Source organism: Salmo salar, chromosome 06, assembly GCF_965601325.2.
Source record: "Salmo salar chromosome 06, fSalSal1, whole genome shotgun sequence".
NCBI lineage: Eukaryota > Metazoa > Chordata > Actinopteri > Salmoniformes > Salmonidae > Salmo > Salmo salar.
Window position 1 is genome coordinate 35,676,591 of NC_138296.1, and position 20,028 is coordinate 35,696,618.

Sequence of the window (20,028 nt, forward strand, 5' to 3'; positions counted from 1 at the left end):
TCTGACACCGCCTGGTATATAATTACACAAGCATGTGCAATTAATAGAAACGTGGGAGGTGGGAGTTTATGTCTGAGTTATATTAACGCTACTAACTCATAATGTGATGTCTACGGCTGAGTGAAAGCTGTGGTTTAGCATGCTGTTGACATCAGGCTTGACGTAGGTGTGTCTGGCTCATATCCATAGCAGGTACAGTACTCTCCTGACTCCTCAACATGCCAGTAGAGAAACATGCAAGATACTAAAGATACAAAAAGTGAAGAGTGATGCATGAAGAGGGAACTACAGGTAACTGCCAAAATAAAGGAAATACTTGAGTAAATGAGGGATACAAAGTATATTGAAAGCAGGTGCTTCCACACAGATGTGGTTCCTGAGTTAATTAAGCAATTAACATCCCATCATGCTTATGGTCATGTATAAACAGGCCCATTTATTATTTTGGTTACCATGGCTAGAAGAAGAGATCTCAGTGACTTTAAAAGAGGGGTTTCAAAGATGCACAGGGGGTTTAAAGGGTGTGTGTGTGTCTCAGTCACCAGATCTCAACCCAATTTAACACCTATGGGAGATTCCTGAGCGGCGCCTGGGACAGCGTTTTCCACCACCATCAACAAAACACTAAATAAAGGAGTTTCTCATGGAAGAATGATGTCGCATTCCTCCAATAGAGTTCCAGACACTTGTAGAACTATGTCAAGGTGTATTGAACCTGGCAGCTCGTGGTGACCAAACGCCCTATTTAGACACTATGCTGGTTTTCTATATTTTGGCAGTTACTTGTATGCCATACACTAAATTACCAAAAATATGTGGATACCTGTTTGTCGAACATCTCATTCCAAAATCATGGGCATTAATATGGAGTTGGTCCTTCCTGTGCTGCTATAACTGCCTCCACTCTTCTGGGAAGGTTTTCCACTAGATGTTGGAACATTGCTGCGGGGATTTGCTTCCATTCAGCCACAAGAGCATTAGTGAGGTTGGGCACTGATGTTGCGCGATTAGGCCTGGCTCGCAGTCAGCGTTCCAATTAATCCCAAAGGTGTTTGATGGGGTTGAGGTCAGGACTTTTGTGCAGGCCAGTCAAGTTCTTCCACACCGATCTCAACAAACAATTTCTTTAAGGACCTTGCTTTGTGCACGGGGGCATTGTCATTCTGAAACAGGAAAGGGCCTTCCCCAAACTGTTGCCACAAAGTTGGAAGCACAGAATCGACTAGAAAGTCATTGTATGCTGTAGCATTAAGATTTTCCTTCACTGGAACTAACGACCATAATTGCTCCTCCATCAAACTTCACAGTTTGCACTATGCATTGGGGTAGGTAGCGTTCTCCTGGTATCAGCCAAACCCAGATTAGTCCGTTTATCGTTCATTTCAAAAAGATGTAGGCCTATCTCACTTCATAATCCTAGCTAAAAAAATACTCACTCTGAGTAAAGCAGCAGTGCTGGTGACGACAAAAGCACATCTTTCAAAGTTCAGGTTTTCCTAATCATAAGGTGTGGGCTACCGGGGCTGCATTGTAAATGTCCAATCTCATTTACTGACTTAACACGTAACCCCACCACACCCCTCCCCTATCCCACTACACCACAGGGCAGAACACATACCTGGTTAAATTCCACATTATGCAAGCCTGGCTGACACTAATCTGGGAGAGGCTCAGCCAAGAACACACAAATCATTTACAGAGAGAACATATTTCAGTCAAGGTATGTAACACTGAAGAGCAGGGCTTGAACTACAAAGGTTATGGGAACAAAGCAAACAAGGGCATTCCCTTAATCATTGAAAACATGAAAAGGCTCCCCAAGAATAGGTGTTTAATACTTATGTTGGCCCAGGCCCATATTTTTAGGGAACTGTCTAGTGAATATCAAATCAAACGTTATTGGTTGTGTACACATATTTAGCTGATGTTATCGCGGGTGTAGAGAAATGCTAATGTTCCTACCTAGGCGAGGCTGCAGCAAACAAGGAAAGATAAATAAATATAACCAGCTTTCATAGTCTACTAACAAAGGAAAAAGCAGGCAGTATTTACAGTTAACATGCTAAACATACACTATATATACAAAAGTACGTGGACACCCCTTCAAATTAGTGGATTCAGCTATTTCAGCCACACTTGTTGCAATCTGCATAGACATACATTGGCATTAGAATGGCCTTACTGAAGAGCTCAGTGACGTTCAAGGTGGCACCATCATAGGATGCCACCTTCCCAACAAGTCAGTTTGTCAAATTGCTGCTCTGCTAGAGCTGCCCAGTTCAACTGTAAGTGCTGTTATTGTGAAGTTGAAACCTCTAGGAGCAACAATGGGCGGTGGAAGGTCACACAAGCTCACAGAAAGCGAGGTCCATACAGAAATGGTTTGTCGATATCGGTGTGGAATACCTTTTTTTAAACATTTAACCTTTATTTGACTAGGCAAGTCAGTTAAGAACAAATTCTTATTTACAATGATGCTAAACCCGGACGACACTGGGCCAATTGTGCACCGCCCTATGGGACTCTCAATCACGGCTGGTTGTGATACAGCCTGGACTCGAACCAGGGTGTCTTTAGTGACACCTCTAGAACTGAGATGCAGTGCCTTAGACCTCTGCGCCACTCGGGAGCCTGACAGGGCTGCACAGAGCCCTGACCTCAACCCCATTGAACACCTTTGGGATGAATTGGAACACCGACTGCGAGCCAGGCCTAATCGCCCAAAATCACTAATACTCTTGTGGATGTATGGAAGCAAGTTCCCACAGCAATGGTCCAACATCTAGTGGAAAGCCTTCCCAGAAGAGTAGAGGCTGTTATAGCGGCAAAGGGGGGACCAACTCCATACTAATGGCCATGATTTTGGAATGAGATGTTCAGCAAGCAGGTGTCCACATACTTTTGGTCATGTAATGTACTTTAGGGCCATTCAGATCATCACGGTTGTGAAAATATGTACCTCTCACCCTCAAGCCATCTAGAAGAAACTGAGATCATGAGTTCCATGCTTTTCTCCAGTAGGGTCAGACATATAGTCACTATCTGCTCGCATTGTTTGCCATCTAGAACGGATACAGTACAAGGTGTCAAAACATTCTGTGTTGAGCTTTAGATTTATGTCACTTCACCCAAACAAGTCCCTGCCAACACCTCAGTGGGCAGACAGGGCCAACCAGTTAACCAACCCACACCAGCTTGCTAGAGGGATGAGAGAGGATGCCTTCATTTGCTGCTCAGTGAAAGCGAGCAGAGAGATGTTTGGTAAATAGTTGAGTAAATCCAGGCCTTAATGAATGGATGGCAGATGAAATTTACTGACAATTTCTCCCCCCAAAAAATAAAAAGCAGCCAGTCCAGACACAGAAGGCTGTGTTCAAGACATGACAGCTGGTACAGTTTCCAGTATAGCCAGGCCACTCCCTCCTTACTGCATTAGGTAAAGTATTACCTACACAGCAGAAACCGACTCAGAACGGTTAATGAAATCAGCCAGGTCAGCTGAGAGCCTTTCCTAGCATTGCACAGCAGACATGACACCAACAAAACCGATGGGGGGGGGGGGGTGACATTTTATATTTTGCAATGTGCACATTTGCCTCAGCATTTAGAGAACTAGGTATATGCAGTTATCCACCTGGTCAATTTTAGGGAAAGTCAACCTAGTGGCAGGTCAGACAGTACCCATTAACACTGACAAGGGTGGAGGTTGTTTAACTATCCAGTCTGTCACTCCAATCTCCTTTAATCCTCATTTAACACTTGATTTACATAAGGCACATCAGTAGGCTGACAATGTTACCATAACACAAGCAGGAGGGAGTTATACTGAGGTGCTACGTGAGATAGCTCTGAAGTCCTTGAAATAGCACTGAAGGAAGTCTTTAAATCGAACTACTACATTGATTTGGCATAACTGCAAGTCTCAACCCCAGTATTAACATAAGTGCTTTGTAGTCAAGCATAAGCAGTCGAGTAGATTCTGCTAGACAAAAATAGTACCACTCCTGAGCGGACAGCCATTTACACGACGTTGAAGCAAAGTGGACAGGCAAGCGTTTACTGAAATTCATGTAATGGTGTAAAAGAAGACGACACGATATGTATTTTTGGTTTTTAATCGGAAGGCCATGCAGTGCCTCCCTGTTAAGATCTTAACATATCACTTAAATGGTACAGGTGGGACAAAACAATACATCTGCAATAACTAGTACAAAATAAGACTAAATATCACTGAGGAATGTAACAAATTAAATAAGTAAAAGAAAGCAAAACTGTGCGCCATCACTATTGCTGCAGGACCCCCCCCCCCCCCCACAAGGACTTGATAGAGGTTCAAAAAAAAATCCATTGAACCCCGTGTAAAAAAATTAAACAGTACAATTTTGGATAGAGTATAGGACTAAACAAGACAAAAAAGCAATAAGTTACCATCTTTACTTTCATGATCATGTTTACTGTGGGAATTGAGGGGGCATTGGGTAAGGCACCATGGGCTGTGGTGCTTGTTGCTGTGTGAAGGGGAACTGTTGATGGCTCATGCCATTCTGTGCCCCTCCCTGGTTGGCACTAAACTGTGGGGCCTGGAAGTTCTGCGTTGGGAATGCCCCGGCCTGGCTGGTACCATAGTTTGACTGGCCGTTGCTGCCATAGCCGCCAAAACCATTGCCGCTTTTGTCAAAGCCACTTGCCCCATAGCCTCCACTCTGTGAATTTGTGCCAAAGACCTTCTTTGGTCCACTGTCAAAACCTCTATCGTTTTCCCTGTCCCTAAAGCTAGTGAAGTCACGCCTGCCCCCGGAGGAGTACCTGTCCCGGCGGTCATCCCTAAATCCACTACCACCTCTGCCTCCCCTTGAATGACCTGAAAGGAAAAACGACAACAAATTAGAGTGGGCTTTCATGCTAGTTTGAGTGATATGAAATGTGTACATTGGAAAACACTGTAGGGGGCAAATGGCTAACAAAAATAAATCAAGATCCCATAGCTTTGACTCTGCCAAACCCATCCACGTCAACAAAAAGGGAGAAAAAAAATGGCTGCAGCTGAACCACAGTTCCTGTATCTCACCAATTAGATTTACCTCCTCTGTCCGCCATCTGGAGGAGTTTAGGGTTGATGGCCTGGTTGGCCTCACGGAGCACGGCAACGAGGTCGCTGGCCTGCCTCATGTTGTTAGGGGTGAAGAAGGTGTAGGCTGTGCCAGTCTTTTGGCTCCGGGCAGTTCTGCCGATGCGGTGGATATAGTCCTCAGAGTTGTTGGGGTAGTCAAAGTTGATGACAAATTTCACATCTTCAACATCTGTAGGATGTGTTGCAGTGTGGCAAAAAAAGGAGCGCACAAAGATGCACACCACAACAGCCAGACCAAAAGAGCAAAGTTAGTACAACCATTCACTGGATGTAGCTGGTTTTTCCACTACGCTGCAAAGAATAGGATTAGACAACAGAAAGACTAAATCCGTGGGGCTACTACAGTGGGAAGAGAGAAACAATGCACTCCAAATGCTTCCAATCCAGCTAACCCTCAATTCATTCATCAGCCCCCACCCCTAAAAAAGGATCAGAAGTCTTACCATAAAGGAGTATGCATTCACTAGTCCATTCCCATTGCAGAAAACTCCCCACACAATGCCAAGTGACTGCAGGGTGCTTCTACACAGTAACGCCACTATGTGCACTGTTGCCTCCTAAAGTGGCAAAACAAGGACCTTATGGTGATAACGAAGGCCCTTTCTTCCCACACTCATAAGTTCACTGCAACGTCTTGCCAAGACTAAACAATTGGGAAAAGCTAAAAGATGGAGCCACTTACTCCTGTGACCCATAACAAAAGTACCCCCCAGTCTCATCAAGGCAAGATATTCCCAGAACCAGTGTTCACGTGATCAAATGTCTCGTTGGCAGGTCTCGACATGACTTGAAACGCAGGTGAGGGAGGAGTGCGAGCTTGGATTTTGTCCCCAGCCAACTGACATGACCCACTGACACTATGCGCCAGTAGCCATATCATTACAGAGGTGAACGTGTAATTGGACTTACAACTGCTCTCAAAACAGAAGTTTAGGAAACTGCCACATTTGTCACATGCTTTGAGAAAAGCTACACCTTCCAGAACTCGATGACTTGCAATACAATGCCCAAACCGACATGCAAGACATGGAAACAGCAGAGCCTGGTGGAGCCATGAGCTTGGGTGTGAAGCAGTCCAAACCGATGCCAGAGAACAGCTGCATTTACAGGGGTGCAGCGGCTAACCCTCATTTAGGCCCCCCTTTGGGTAGCCCAGCATGATAGTCAGCACTCAGGCCCCGCCACCTCTGTATGTGACTGGGTGATGTCCCAGTCAGGACACCTCCAAGAGTCCTCCTTCCCCCTCTGGAGACCTGGGCGTGTCATGCCAAGGCCCTGCCTCAAAAGACCGCTCCTTCAGATAGGGGAAAAACTCAGAAGGCAGAAGAGTTATAGAAAGAACCACTTTCTTTCAGAAAAAAAAGTTGGTACAAGGGACCAAGGACAGAATGAAACTAACCTAGACCCCTGGAAGCGACGTCTGTGGCAATGAGAATTGGAGCCTTTCCGAACTTGAACTCTGAAAAAAGGAAAGGAAATTGATACCTGGCCATAAGAGGTTGTGTCATACTAAATTGTTCTTGTGATAAACTCACCATTGAGCACCCAGTCCCTCTCCTGCTGACTCTTGTCTCCATGGATGCCCATTGCTGGCCAACTAAAAAGAGCAAGTGTCAATTGAGTCCAGTAAAACACACGAGTACCCTGAGTTTAAAGAACGAAGTATTGATGCCACTTACCCATCCCGCCTCATCCTCCTAGTGATCTCGTCACATCTCCTCTTGGTCTCTGTAAAGATGATGGTCTTGTTCTCCTTCTCACTCATGATCTCCTCAAGTAGGCGGAGGAGTCTGGAAGGGGGAAGCATTCAATTAGTGCCTAAAGAAACTAGCATCTAAGTAGAATTTCCCACCCATTACATATACAGTACAGAAATGCCACAGGTCAGACAGGACTCACTTGTCTTCCTTCTCGCCATCATTGCAAACATCCACGATCTGCAAGATGTTGTGGTTAGCACTCAGCTGCAGAGCTCCCACATTAATCTGGACGTAGTCCTTTAGGAAGTCCTCTGCCAGCTGGCGCACCTCTTTGGGCCAGGTGGCACTCCACATCAGCGTCTGTCGGTCAGGCTGGAGAGAACAAGGAACGCGTCAGAATTCTCCCCTGACGACTGTACCAAGTGAGATCAGTAGACTATTAGCACTTTAATGCATCACAACAGAACTCACTCTGATTTGGTCCACAATTTTTCGGATTTGTGGTTCGAAACCCATGTCGAGCATTCGGTCAGCCTCATCCAGGACCAGGTAAGTGCATCTGCGCATGTTGGTCTTTCCCGCCTCCAGGAAGTCAATAAGCCTGCCAGGTGTGGCAATGCAAATCTCCACACCTATAATAAACAATTTTGAGCACCAAATACCATAGATTCAAATCAGCCAAATACATAGAGCGGTTGTGGAACGAACCTCTATCCAGGTCACGGAGCTGTGGCCCTTTGGGTGCGCCCCCATAAACGCAGACAGACTTCAGGCGAGAAGCTCTGCCATACTCTGCCGCCACCTGCTGGACCTGCTGAGCCAGCTCACGGGTTGGGGCAAGCACCAAGCACTGAAAGAAAGATTGAATGCCATAAATCCATGTTGGGTGGGTGCGAGAATAGAAACAAGTCTTTGAATCTCCATGGGTACTTACAATAGGGCCATCTCCACGTTCCAGGAAAGGCTGGTGGTTAATGTGCACGATTGCAGGCAACAAGTACTGCAGAAAAGTTTTTGGACATTACATTACAGTAAAGAAAAACACCATCAGTCCTCTTATTTTTAAGAGCAATTCTAAGTTGCTGGAATAGTCATCAAGGATAAGTTTCTCACAACACTTACTGAGAGAGTTTTCCCAGAACCTGTCTGTGCAATGCCAACCATGTCTTTGCCACTCAATGCCAGTGGCCAACCCTGTGCTTGGATCGGTGTTGGTTCTGACCAGCCTGCTTTGTTGATGACATCCATCACATAGGCTGTGGAAAGAGGGGGGGTACATGAAAACTAAACCAGATTGAAGATAAGTCTGGATCAGAAATAAATATTTCAACTGAATGTGTCAGATATTAGTGGATGTGCATACTTGGAAAACTGGCTTCATGGAACTTCATAATTGGATTAGGGCAGTCCCTTCCCTTCACAGTAACAGCTTTAGTACTTCTGTACTGTGCAACCTCTTGCTGCAAAGACAAAAACATGTAGAGATACAGGTAAATTGGCACGGCAATGCAAAAGACATCACCAAGTGGCCATTGGTGATTGGGCAAAAAAGGAACTAATGCAAGAACACATGCCAATGGCCATTGTAACATTTACAGTAATTCAGCTGCATCTGGATTTTGACCACTAGAATACATACCGGAGATCTCCGAGTAACATCGGGGTGCTCTTGGTAAAAGTTCTTTTCAAATTTAGAGAGTTCGTCAAGGTTCCAGTGCTTCTTGCGCAGTCTATCACCGGGATTACCAAACTTCCCCCCACCACCACCTCTTCCACCGCCTCCAAAACGAGGTGGTCCGCTGCCATAACTGGGGAAATGGATGGTCTAATGTTAGTCACGCCAACCAATGTAAAAGAGATGTAGGTTACCTGTGGATAAACTCTTGAGTATTCGCCAGTCAAAGAAACTTACATTTTAGATTTAGCATAAAACTAGCAGTCAGCGTGTAACTAATTAAACATTACATTAGCCCAACTTCAATACTACGCAGAAGCTATAGCCAGCGTTTCAACAAACTAGAAGAAATGCTTGGCTTATAGGACTCTGAGTCACGTTAAAAACACAGCAATCTTCAATATATATCCGGCACAGGAACAATGAAGGAAAAAAAAAAACCGGCCGGCATTTTGTATCCGCATTCAATAATGCCACATGGCGTACAAATACATTTAGTCGGCTAGCTTACCGGTTATCTGACACTTGCTGTACGATGAGACACAATGTTAATGTTCAGATTAACGTTATGAAAATGTGATAACGTAAATTAAAAGATTACAACCGCTGACTAGCTGGTTGGTATTTTAATAAGCAGGCCTCCAGCTAAGGGTTTTCGGATTCAGATCAGGCCTCTTGCTAGTTTCATGACGAAACGAGGCCTTTAAAAAAAAAAAAAAAAGCGCTGGACCTTTCTGATTCTGAATAAATTTCGATAGTTTTCATTTTAAAAAAAATGTTAAACGGCAGTCTAAGTAATAAAAAAATTAAAACGAAATACACCTAGCTAAACGAGTACACTAGCTACCGTTATCCCGTGCGTCATGTCAGCCATTTCTGGCGAGACAACACGAGGTGTTAAATTCGCCTAAAATTAATTCAAACACTTACCCTCTATCTCTACCACGATCTCTGTCGGAAAATCCAGGCATATTGTAAACAAAGTGTATAAATAAAAACGACAAATAAACTACGCCTGAAAATCCGATATCAAACCAGAACTGCGGTGATGCTGCTGAAATGCCGGTGAACTAAAAAAAGAGATTCGGCTTTTATTGCTTGAGGAAGTGTCACGCTCGGTCTGAGTGAAGTATTAATCCGCCGTGAACTGACTACACCGCAGCACATTGCACAATGTCACATTCAAAGCTGTTTGGAGGGAACACGTGCATATTTTGCGTCTATGTTCCGAAAATTGTGTGAAATGGAGGAGGTAATTTTGTCGCAATGTGTTTATAATGTTAAAGGCGCCTTATAGATAAAGTATCTGTATCCCATATGAAAATCCATTATATAAAAAAAGGTTTTGAAACAAAAGCTATTCCAAATTAAATCTCAAATACGACAGAATGCTATTGGTCACAACTTGTGGCATTTAGCTAGGTATTAGTATTATTGTCAATGTATCACATTTTATGTTGTATCACAATAACCACGTTTCCAACTAGTTTTATACGAGTAAATTCATACCGTATTAACAGCTGTGATATAAATGCCGACGGTGTGTCCGTAAAATTATTTATGTGAGAAATTCACGCGACGATATAGTATGACTCGGGAAACCATTCAGTTTACTGGGCTACATATGAAGCCAATTATTATGAACTTCACAGGTTGGTAAAAGTTCACGGTGATCTTGATGCTCATTTCCAATAAATATTGAGGGTCTAATTCTGGTGACATGATGATTGATGCTTGACTGCCGTTTGACAAATAAACAAATTCTCGCTCTTAGGTGTATCAAAGCGATATATTTAGACATAGCTCTCTGGGTGTATCACTTGGGATTATTTAATGAAACCTGTTGGCGAAAGCATATGTACAAAAAAAAAAACAGTTGTGATCCGGTTGCTTTCCTTTTACCATAAGTGACGTCAGTACTCAAAGAAAGCACATCCAGTAAAAAAAATATGGCTAGATGGCAGTCTCAAACTAGTGCAGTTGATATGCAGGAAACTCTCCCTAAAATTAGAATTATGCTGATTACTTTAGCGTAAAAGATGGTAGACCTAAAGCCACTTAATCAGGTTATGTTTTTAAATGAATAAAAGCTACTCTGTAATGTCACAATTTTGATTTACAGTAAAAGGTCCCTAACCTCTTAACTTGATAGTGTAGTTCTGGGTCAGGTGTCTATAATTACAGTGCCTTCGGAAAGTATTCACCAATGGTGACTTTAAAACAGTTACTGAGTTTAATGTCTGTGATAGAAAACTGAGGATGGACCAACTATATTGTAGTTACTCCACAATACTAACCTAATTGACAGAGTGAAAAGAATAAATCCTGTACAGAATACAAATATTCGGAAACCTGCATCCTGTTTGCAATAAGGCACTAAAGTAAAACTGCCAAAAAAGTGGCAAAGAAATGAACTTTTTGTCCTGAAAACAAGCATTATGTTTGTGGCAAATCAAACAAATCCCATTTCTATCACAGCCAGTAAACTCTGTAACTGTTTTAAAATAAGCATTGGCCTCATGGTGAAATCTCTGAGTGGTTTCCTTCCTCTCCGGCAACTGAGGGTGCATTGATACTGCATCCAAAGGAATATTCAGTGTCTGCTTTTTTTATTTTCACCCATTTACCAATAGGTGTTTTTATTTTTAATTTTATTTCACCTTTATTTAACCAGGTAGTCTAGTTGAAAACAAGTTCTCATTTACAACTGCGACCTGGCCAAGATAAAGCAAAGCAGTTCGACACATACAACAACACAGAGTTACACATGGAGTAAAACAAACATACAGTCAATAATACAGTAGAAAAATAGGTCTATAAACAATGTGAGCAAATGAGGTGAGATAAGGGAGGTAAAGGCAAAAAAGACCATTGTGGCAAAGTAAATATACTGCTCAAAAAAATAAAGGGAACACTAAAATAACACATCCTAGATCTGAATGAAAGAAATCATCTTATTAAATACTTTTTTCTTTACATAGTTGAATGTGCTGACAACAAAATCACACAAAAATAATCAATGGAAATCCAATTTATCAACCCATGAAGGTCTGGATTTGGAGTCACACTCAAAATTAAAGTGGAAAACCACACTACAGGCTGATCCAACTTTGATGTAATGTCCTTAAAACAAGTCAAAATGAGGCTCAGTAGTGTGTGTGGCCTCCACGTGCCTGTATGACCTCCCTACAATGCCTGGGCATGCTCCTGATGAGGTGGTGGATGGTCTCCTGAGGGATCTCCTCCCAGACCTGGACTAAAGCATCCGCCAACTCCTGGACAGTCTGTGGTGCAACGTGGCGTTGGTGGATGGAGCGAGACATGATGTCCCAGATGTGCTTAATTGGATTCAGGTCTGGGGAACGGGCGGGCCAGTCCATAGCATCAATGCCTTCCTCTTGCAGGAACTGCTGACACACTCCAGCCACATGAGGTCTAGCATTGTCTTGCATTTAGGAGGAACCCAGGGCCAACCGCACCAGCATATGGTCTCACAAGGGGTCTGAGGATCTCATCTCGGTACCTAATGGCAATTTGCGGCCCCCCAAAGAAATGCCACCCCACACCATGACTGACCCACCGCCAAACCGGTCATGCTGGAGGATGTTGCAGGCAGCAGAACGTTCTCCATGGCGTCTCCAGACTGTCACGTCTGTCACATGTGCTCAGTGTGAACCTGCTTTCATCTGTGAAGAGCACAGGGCGCCAGTGGCGAATTTGCCAATCTTGGTGTTCTCTGGAAAATGCCAAACATCCTGCACGGTGTTGGGCTGTAAGCACAACCCCCACCTGTGGACGTCGGGCCCTCATACCACCCTCATGGAGTCTGTTTCTGACCGTTTGAGCAGACACATGCACATTTGTGGCCAGCTGGAGGTCTTTTTTGCAGAGCTCTGGCAGTGCTCCTCCTGCTCCTCCTTGCACAAAGGCGGAGGTAGCGGTCCTGCTGCTGGGTTGTTGCCCTCCTACGGCCTCCTCCACGTCTCCTGATGTACTGGCCTGTCTCCTGGTAGCGCCTCCATGCTCTGGACACTACGCTGACAGACACAGCAAACCTTCTTGCCACAGCTCGCATTGATGTGCCATCCTGGATGAGCTGCACTACCTGAGCCACTTGTGTGGGTTGTAGACTCCGTCTCATGCTACCACTAGAGTGAAAGCACCGCCAGCATTCAAAAGTGACCAAGACATCAGCCAGGAAGCATAGGAACTGAGAAGTGGTCTGTGGTTACCACCTGCAGAACCACTCCTTTATTGGGGGTGTCTTGCTAATTGCCTATAATGCCACCTGTTGTCTATTCCATTTGCACAACAGCATGTGACATTTATTGTCAATCAGTGTTGCTTCCTAAGTGGACAGTTTGATTTCACAGAAGTGTGATTGACTTGGAGTTACATTGTGGTGTTTAAGTGTTCCCTTTATTTTTTGAGCAGTTTACAATATAGCAAGTAAAACACTGGAATGGTAGATTTGTAGTGGAAGAAAGTGCAAAGTAGAAATAGAAATAATGGGGTGCAAAGGAGCAAAATAAATAAATACAGTAGGGGAAGAGTAGGAAGAGGTAGTTGTTTGGGATAAATTCTAGATGGGCTATGTACAGGTGCAGTGAATCTGTGAGCTGCTCTGACAGCTGGTGCTTAAAGCTAGTGAGGGAGATAAGTGTTTCCAGTTTCAGAGATTTTTGTAGTTTGTTCCAGTCATTGGCAGCAGAGAACTGGAAGGAGAGACGACCAAAGGAGGAATTGGCTTTGGGGGTGACCAGAGAGATATACCTGCTGGAGCGCGTGCTACAGGTGGGTGCTGCTATGGTGACCAGTGAAGCATTGGAAAATCTCCCTGGTCTTTGTGGTTTTATCTGTGCTGAAATGCACTTATCACCACCATCATCACTGATGAAAGCACTTCAGTTCACACCTCTGCTGCTCAGGACATGCCAGACTCATTTTAATTCAAATAAATGCTCAAATTAAAATGGAAACTTTACAGCTCCCACTTTGTCAAGATTTAAAAGCTGGTTAAAGGCTCACATAAAACATACTAGTGTGCTATAATACTTCATCTTCTATGAAACAGGACCCTAAACTGACCTGTTTATTGTATCATGGTAATCGAACTAGTGTAGTATTGTAATAACAGCCGTTACTCCAGATTATTTTTTAAACATTTCCTGCTCTTATACTATATGTAAAATGAGCAATGTCATCTTTCTAATTTCGAAAGTAACCCTTCCCGTATCCCCTTTCCTGATTTGAAGTCAGAGACACGTTAGCAGACAATACTCTTCATGTACTACGCTGTTCTCAATTACAGTTGCTAAGGAAAATAACCTCTCCCTCAACGTCAACAAAACAAAGGAACTGATTGTGGAATTACCCTCCAGCGGGTGGTGAAGACAGCCCAGTACATCACTGGGACCGTGCTTACACCCAACCAGGACATTACTCGAAACGGTGCCTAGGGAAGGCACGCTGCATCATCAAGGACCCACACACCCCAACCACGAGCTGTTCTCTCCCTTACCGCCAGGCAGACGGTATCGGAGTATTAGGTTTGATACCAACAGGCTCAGAGACAGTTTCTATCTACAAGCCATCAGACTGCTGAACACTTGAACTGGACTGATCACCTGCTGACTCTCTGCACCTTAGCACACATCACAACTGCTGTTACCAGCCTTTTATAAACTGCTCAATTTATACACACCCGAGTCAATACTTTGTAGAAGCACTTTTGGTGGCGCTTACAGCTTTGAGTCGTCGTAGGTATGTCTCAATCAGCTTTGCACATCTGGATTTGGGGATTTTCTCACATTCTTCCTTGCAGATTTTCTCAAGTTTTGTTAAGTTAGATGGGGAGTGGCAGTGAACAGCAATCTTCAAGTCGTTCCACAGATTTTCAATGGGATTCAAGTCAGGGCTTTGGCTGGCCACTGAAGGACTTTCACATTCTTGTTTGGAAGCCATTCCAGTGTTGCTTTGGCTGTATGCTTGTGGTATTTGTCCTGTTGGAACGTAAATCATTGCCCCAGTTTAAGGTCATTTAGACTCTGAAGAAGGTACTCATCAAGGATTTGCCTCTATCCTTACAAGTCTCCCAGTCCCTGCCATTAAAAAGCATCCCCATAGCATGATGCTGCCACCACCATGCTTCACGGTAGGGATGGTGTTAGATCGGTGTTGAGCTGTGCCTGGTTCTCTAGACATAACACTTTGCATTCAGGCCAAAGAGTTAAATTCTTGTCTCATCAGACTACAGAATCTTTTGCCTTATGCTCTCAGAATCTTTCATGTGCCTTTTTGCAAACTCCAGGCATGCTGTCATGTCCCTTTTTATAATATAATATACTGTAAATAATATATACTGAACAAAAATATAAACACAAGATGCAAAGTGTTGGTCCCATGTTTCATGAGCTGAAGTAAATAATATTCCCCAACATTTTCCATATGCACAAAAAGCTTATTTCTCTCAAATTTTGTGCACAAATTTGTTTACATCCCTGTTAGTGAGCATTTCTCCTTTGCCAAGAAAATCCATCCACCTGACAGGTGTGGCATATCATGAAGCTGATTAAACCGCAGGATCATTACACAGGTGCACCTTGTGCGGGGAACAATAAAAGGCCACTAAAATGTATAGTTTTGTCGCACAACACAATGCCACAGATGTCTAAACTTTTGAGGGAGCGTGCAATTGGCATGCTGACTGCAGGAATGTCCAACAGAGCTGTTGCTAGAGAATTGAATGTTCATTTCTCTACGTCATTTTAGAGAATTTGGCAGTACATCCAACCAGCCACACAACTGTAGACCAGGTTTAACTACGCCAGCCCAGGACCTCCACATCTGGCTTCTTCACTTGTGGGATCGTCTGAGGGTGGGGTGGTGCTGATAAGTATTTCTGTCTGTAAAGAAGCCCATTTTGTGGAGAAAAACTCATTCTGATTGGCTGGGCCTGGCTCCCAGTCATGTTTAAAGTATAAATTAGGGCCTAATGAATTTATTTAAATGTACAGATTTCCTTCTATGAACTGTAACTCAGTAAAATCTTTGAAATTGTTGCATGCTGTGTTCATATTTTTGTTTAGTATAATATATCTCAGGAGGGACCCTTCCATAAAGACCAGATTCATGAATTGCTGTAGACTGTTGCCCTTCTGGCAGGTTCTCCCATCTCAGCCTTGGAACTCTGCAGTTCTGTTAGTGGTCATTGGGGTTCTTGGTCACCTCCCTGACCAATCTGGCAGGTTCTCCCATCTCAGCCTTGGAACTCTGCAGTTCTGTTAGTGGTCATTGGGGTTCTTGGTCACCTCCCTGACCAATCTGGCAGGTTCTCCCATCTCAGCCTTGGAACTCTGCAGTTCTGTTAGTGGTCATTGGGGTTCTTGGTCACCTCCCTGACCAATCTGGCAGGTTCTCCCATCTCAGCCTTGGAACTCTGCAGTTCTGTTAGTGGTCATTGGGGTTCTTGGTCACCTCCCTGACCAATCTGGCAGGTTCTCCCATCTCAGCCATGGAACTCTGCATTTCTGTTAGTGGTCATTGGGGTTCTTGGCCAACTCCCTGACCAAGGTCCTTCTTGCCTGATTGCTCAGTTTGGTCAGACGACCAGCTCTAGGCAGAGTCTGGGTAGTCCCATATTTTTTCAATTTCCAATGATAGAGACCATTGTGCTCTTGGACACTTTTAACACTGTAGAAATTGTTTTATACCCTCCCCCAGATATATGCCTCATCACAATTCTCTCTCAGAGATATAAGGACAGTTCCTTGGACTTCAGGATATAGTTTCTGCTCTGACATGCACTGTCAACTGTGGGACCTTATATAGACAGGTGTGTTTCTTTCTAAATCATGTCCAAACAATTGAATTGGCCACAGGTGGACTCCAATCAAGTTGTAGTGACGTCAATGATGATCAAAGGAAATTGAATGCACAGGAGCTCACAGGAGCTCAAATTGAGCTCCTGAATACTGCGAAATTCAGCCCAAATGCTTTGAAAGCCCCCAAAACCTCTCACATACACAGACAAAAGACAAGGCACAGCCACATACAAGGTGCCTCATATCATTTGACAAAGGCAAGTTTAATTAGACCTAAATTACACACAAAAATAAAATACTCTTACAAAAATGATAGTGTTAAGTACATCTAATTGCATCAGTCAGCTATAAGAGATATAGTCCTGCTCGTGGATCATGCAAAAAAATTAAGCAACAAAAAGCTGCATCTCAAATTTGACTTGTTAATAAAAAGTTCCATTCTTCAGGGAGGCAGCTTGCAGCTATGGAGTAATGCAGAGAGATTGTGTAAGAAACAGACTGTCGAGGGATCTTTTTGTGCCTTTTAAAGTAAATTAATGTTTCAATATAAAATCAATCAGTCCATGACCTATCTGGTAAATAGATAGAAGTCACCTAGTACATACGGCGACAAATAGTTCTGTATGTGTGAATAAAAAATAAAAAAACTTAAGTTAAAGATAAATTACAGGTTGTGTGATCCACATTAATGAACAATAACCTATCACTGTACAAAACACCATCTGAGGACACGTCACTTTGCATACACCTCTATAAAAGAAAAAGATGAGCAATTCATTTTCAATGTATGCTAACTTTAAGAACAGTCCATGGTCATAGATAGCTAGACAGGCAGCCTTTCAACAAAAATATAAGAAAACATTCAACAATTTGTTTGAATGAGTAGAAAATAAATATGTTCTCCCCCAAACCCATACTTGTTGAGCTAGGTTCAGGTGAGTAGAATTAGGGGTTTCATCTCATTCATTCAGATTTCATTTATAGCCAATATGGAGATATAGAAACCCAACAATCACATGCCAATGTCTACTGTTGGGTTACAATACATATGACAAATGTGGACTTTATAGCCACTCAACTTAATGTACTGTATAAGACATTCAACCATTACAGAGGAAAAGGTTTTGTATCTGACCACGTCAGCTCCCAAATAATACAACAAATAATATGACATCTCCTGAGAATGTGGCTCGAGGTCTGAGTGATGTTTGTTCAATTCATTGCAACTTTTTGGATGTAGTTTGCTATGCGCCCATCTCAGCCCCAGGTATAAGACTGGTTGCCAATATCTTGAAAGAAATGAGCAAACTGCTGTCTTATTTAGCACCAGAAGACCATAACCGGAAGGTAGTAGTAGTTATTTGCCAGAATGACAAGAGTAGCACTTACAAAAGATCTGTATAATCTTCACATACCAAAATGCTGATCAGGGTAGCAGGGACTCTTAGCCATTCTTTTGTGGGGACAGAGCAGATCACAATGAAGAAACAATCATGACATCATGAGAAAGGCCTATGGAACTCATCATACATACCCCACCACAAGTACCTACTGGATGATGTCACTGGAATTTAAAGGGTCAGGTTAATATCTAAATAGTTGAAAAGATTCAGTCAGAAGTATTATGGCACTCAGAGGACTGTGTGTATTAAAGACAACCCACCCTTAAGACCACCTCTCTACTTACTGTGTAGGAAAGAGGCTATGTAAAGATTTCACCCACAGCAATCTTAGTGTACTTCTTTCAAGCTTAAACAGTAACACTTTTAATATATATATTTTTTTTCTGGAATAATGGCAAAAGCTTTCTGAAATATAACAGAAATAAATTCTTTATCATTTTAGTGTTTCTTTTTTCATTTTCCCATTATATAAAAATAACACCATTCAAGCTATTTATTAAAATTTCCAAACATGCTTAGATGTCAGACGTGTGACACTGGTTTCTGGGAATGGAGTGCTGAAAACCAGCCCGCTTTCTTTGGAGAGGGTCGTTGACAATGGGGCCCTGCATGTCTTTCTCCATAAGGTCAAGTTCTGAACATGTGCTCCAAAGTCCAGCCTCTGAGTGAAGATCGATGCACCAAGAGTCCTCAGTGGTAGAAGAGGACTCAGTCACCAGGGGGTGCTAAGGAGCCTTCATGCTCCCTTCAGTCCCTGCCTCCAAACATACCAAGCACCATTCAGTGTTGTTGGTAACCGTGGGTAACAATGGACTCCATCAAACCAGTGATACCAGTCTTGTTTATGTGGCCAATGTTTTGTTTAGTTGTGGACTTCATGTTCTGCTTGGTAAGATGGTGCGTAGCTACATGGAATACTGACTATTTTTATAATGCTAAAACTAAACTTATTAAAAAAAGGAAGAGCCAGCCATTTTTACAGTTCCACAAGTTAGTAAATAGTCTGAGTTATTAGCAGCTGAACATTTTATTTTTTAAAAGAGGGGGGTGAGGGGAAACCCCTAGACAGATGAGACCGCTCGCTCCGGTCTCCTCTGCCCCCCCCCTCGGCCTGGCCACATGTCCCTATTGTGGGCGAGAGAGTCCTTGGGCCACTGGACCACAGATGCCCCCTTCCCCTGGGTGAACTGGATGGTGGGGTCTGACTATGGTCGAGTTCCTCCCCTCCTTGTTCCTGCTGACCCCTGCGTCAGCAGCGTCTCACTCCACAGCAAAGCCACACGTCTCCTCGATAGCAGTGAGCAGCTTGTCATACAGCTTGTCATAGTTCTCGTAGGGAGGAATGTCGATCCGGTTGAAGCTGAACAAACAGAGGACAAGAGAGACTTGAGCATGAGCCTTTGGTATTAGGACCTCTCTATGTTCATGGTTAACAGATACATGGGTGGAAACCTAAACCTAAAGCATGATGTTGATATATCAAAGTGCCCTTCCCAGTTTTGACGAAGGCATACATTGTTCCTGAAGGGCAAGCTGCAGGGTCAGAGCAGACAGACACTCACCAGGTGTGGGCTTTGGGCAGGTTGTTGGAGTTGGCATCGATCTGGTGGATGGTGAAGAGTCGTGGGCCTGCAGCACCTGTAACATATCAACAGTTACTGTGAAGCACAATGGCAGAGCACACTTCACTCACACACAAAAGACAGTACTGTACTGGACAGCTTGCTCAGCGGTGCCAAGTGTGGGCACTAAGAGCACTGGGTTTGTGTATGTTGTCATTGGCCTGCGCGGACCTTGGTATTTAGACCAGCAGCAGCGATGGTCCTGTTATGTAACATGGAAGAGCAGAGTGAAGCGGCATGTCAGACAGGAAGAGCAGTGGATCACAGTGTGTTCCGCACGCCTGGGTGCTCTCTGGGCATCCTGTCTGACAGACTGGACCCACTGAACTACTGGACTCAGCTCAGCCTGCTCTGCACAGAGGGTTCAGCTCAGGCAACAACAACAACACACTCTGAGGCCTGCTGAGCTGCCTCGGGGTACAGTAGAGTATAATACAAACAACCCTCACCCAAACAACCCTCACCCAAACAACCCTCACCCATGTCCCTCTCATAAATATTCGTTACGCTGTCATAACAAATGTTATAAGCCGTCATAACAATCAATATTACATGCTTATAGGGGGTGGACAAGGGCTAGCTAGCAAGCAACTCTCCCAGTGAAGCGCAGTGAAACACTGAGAACCTAACTATGTAGCTGCTGTACATGTCCCAGGAGGGTGAGTGCTGTGAGG

The 20,028-nt window shown here is 43.7% G+C and overlaps 2 protein-coding genes across 3 annotated transcripts in view; both read right to left on the minus strand.

Annotated features, from left to right (window-relative positions):
- Positions 1-4,099: 4,099 nt before the first annotated feature.
- On the minus strand, positions 4,100-9,613 carry LOC106607064 (putative ATP-dependent RNA helicase DDX5). Of its 2 annotated transcripts, none has more exons than XM_014203638.3 (13): positions 9,437-9,613; positions 8,471-8,639; positions 8,195-8,291; positions 7,954-8,087; positions 7,766-7,831; positions 7,540-7,681; positions 7,303-7,463; positions 7,031-7,203; positions 6,811-6,921; positions 6,667-6,728; positions 6,531-6,590; positions 5,082-5,300; positions 4,100-4,861 (listed from the first exon to the last, which is right to left on the minus strand). In XM_014203638.3, exons 1-13 carry the CDS (start codon positions 9,475-9,477, stop codon positions 4,452-4,454), a joined length of 1,845 nt encoding a protein of 614 aa, XP_014059113.1. In that variant the 5' UTR covers positions 9,478-9,613; the 3' UTR covers positions 4,100-4,451. The 2 variants fall into 2 exon arrangements, with proteins under 2 accessions (XP_014059113.1, XP_014059114.1); XM_014203639.3 differs by having other exon boundaries at positions 5,069-5,300.
- A 6,944-nt stretch (positions 9,614-16,557) lies between these two features.
- The window catches only part of LOC106607065 (E3 ubiquitin-protein ligase SMURF2), a 60,212-nt gene continuing 56,741 nt past the window's right edge, over positions 16,558-20,028 (minus strand). The window contains exons 19-20 of the mRNA XM_045720310.2: positions 19,295-19,370; positions 16,558-19,092 (exon numbers count right to left, since the gene is read on the minus strand). Of these exons, the coding sequence (XP_045576266.1) occupies positions 18,993-19,092; positions 19,295-19,370 (176 nt within the window). The 3' untranslated portion in view covers positions 16,558-18,992. The remainder of the gene's footprint in view (positions 19,093-19,294; positions 19,371-20,028) is intronic.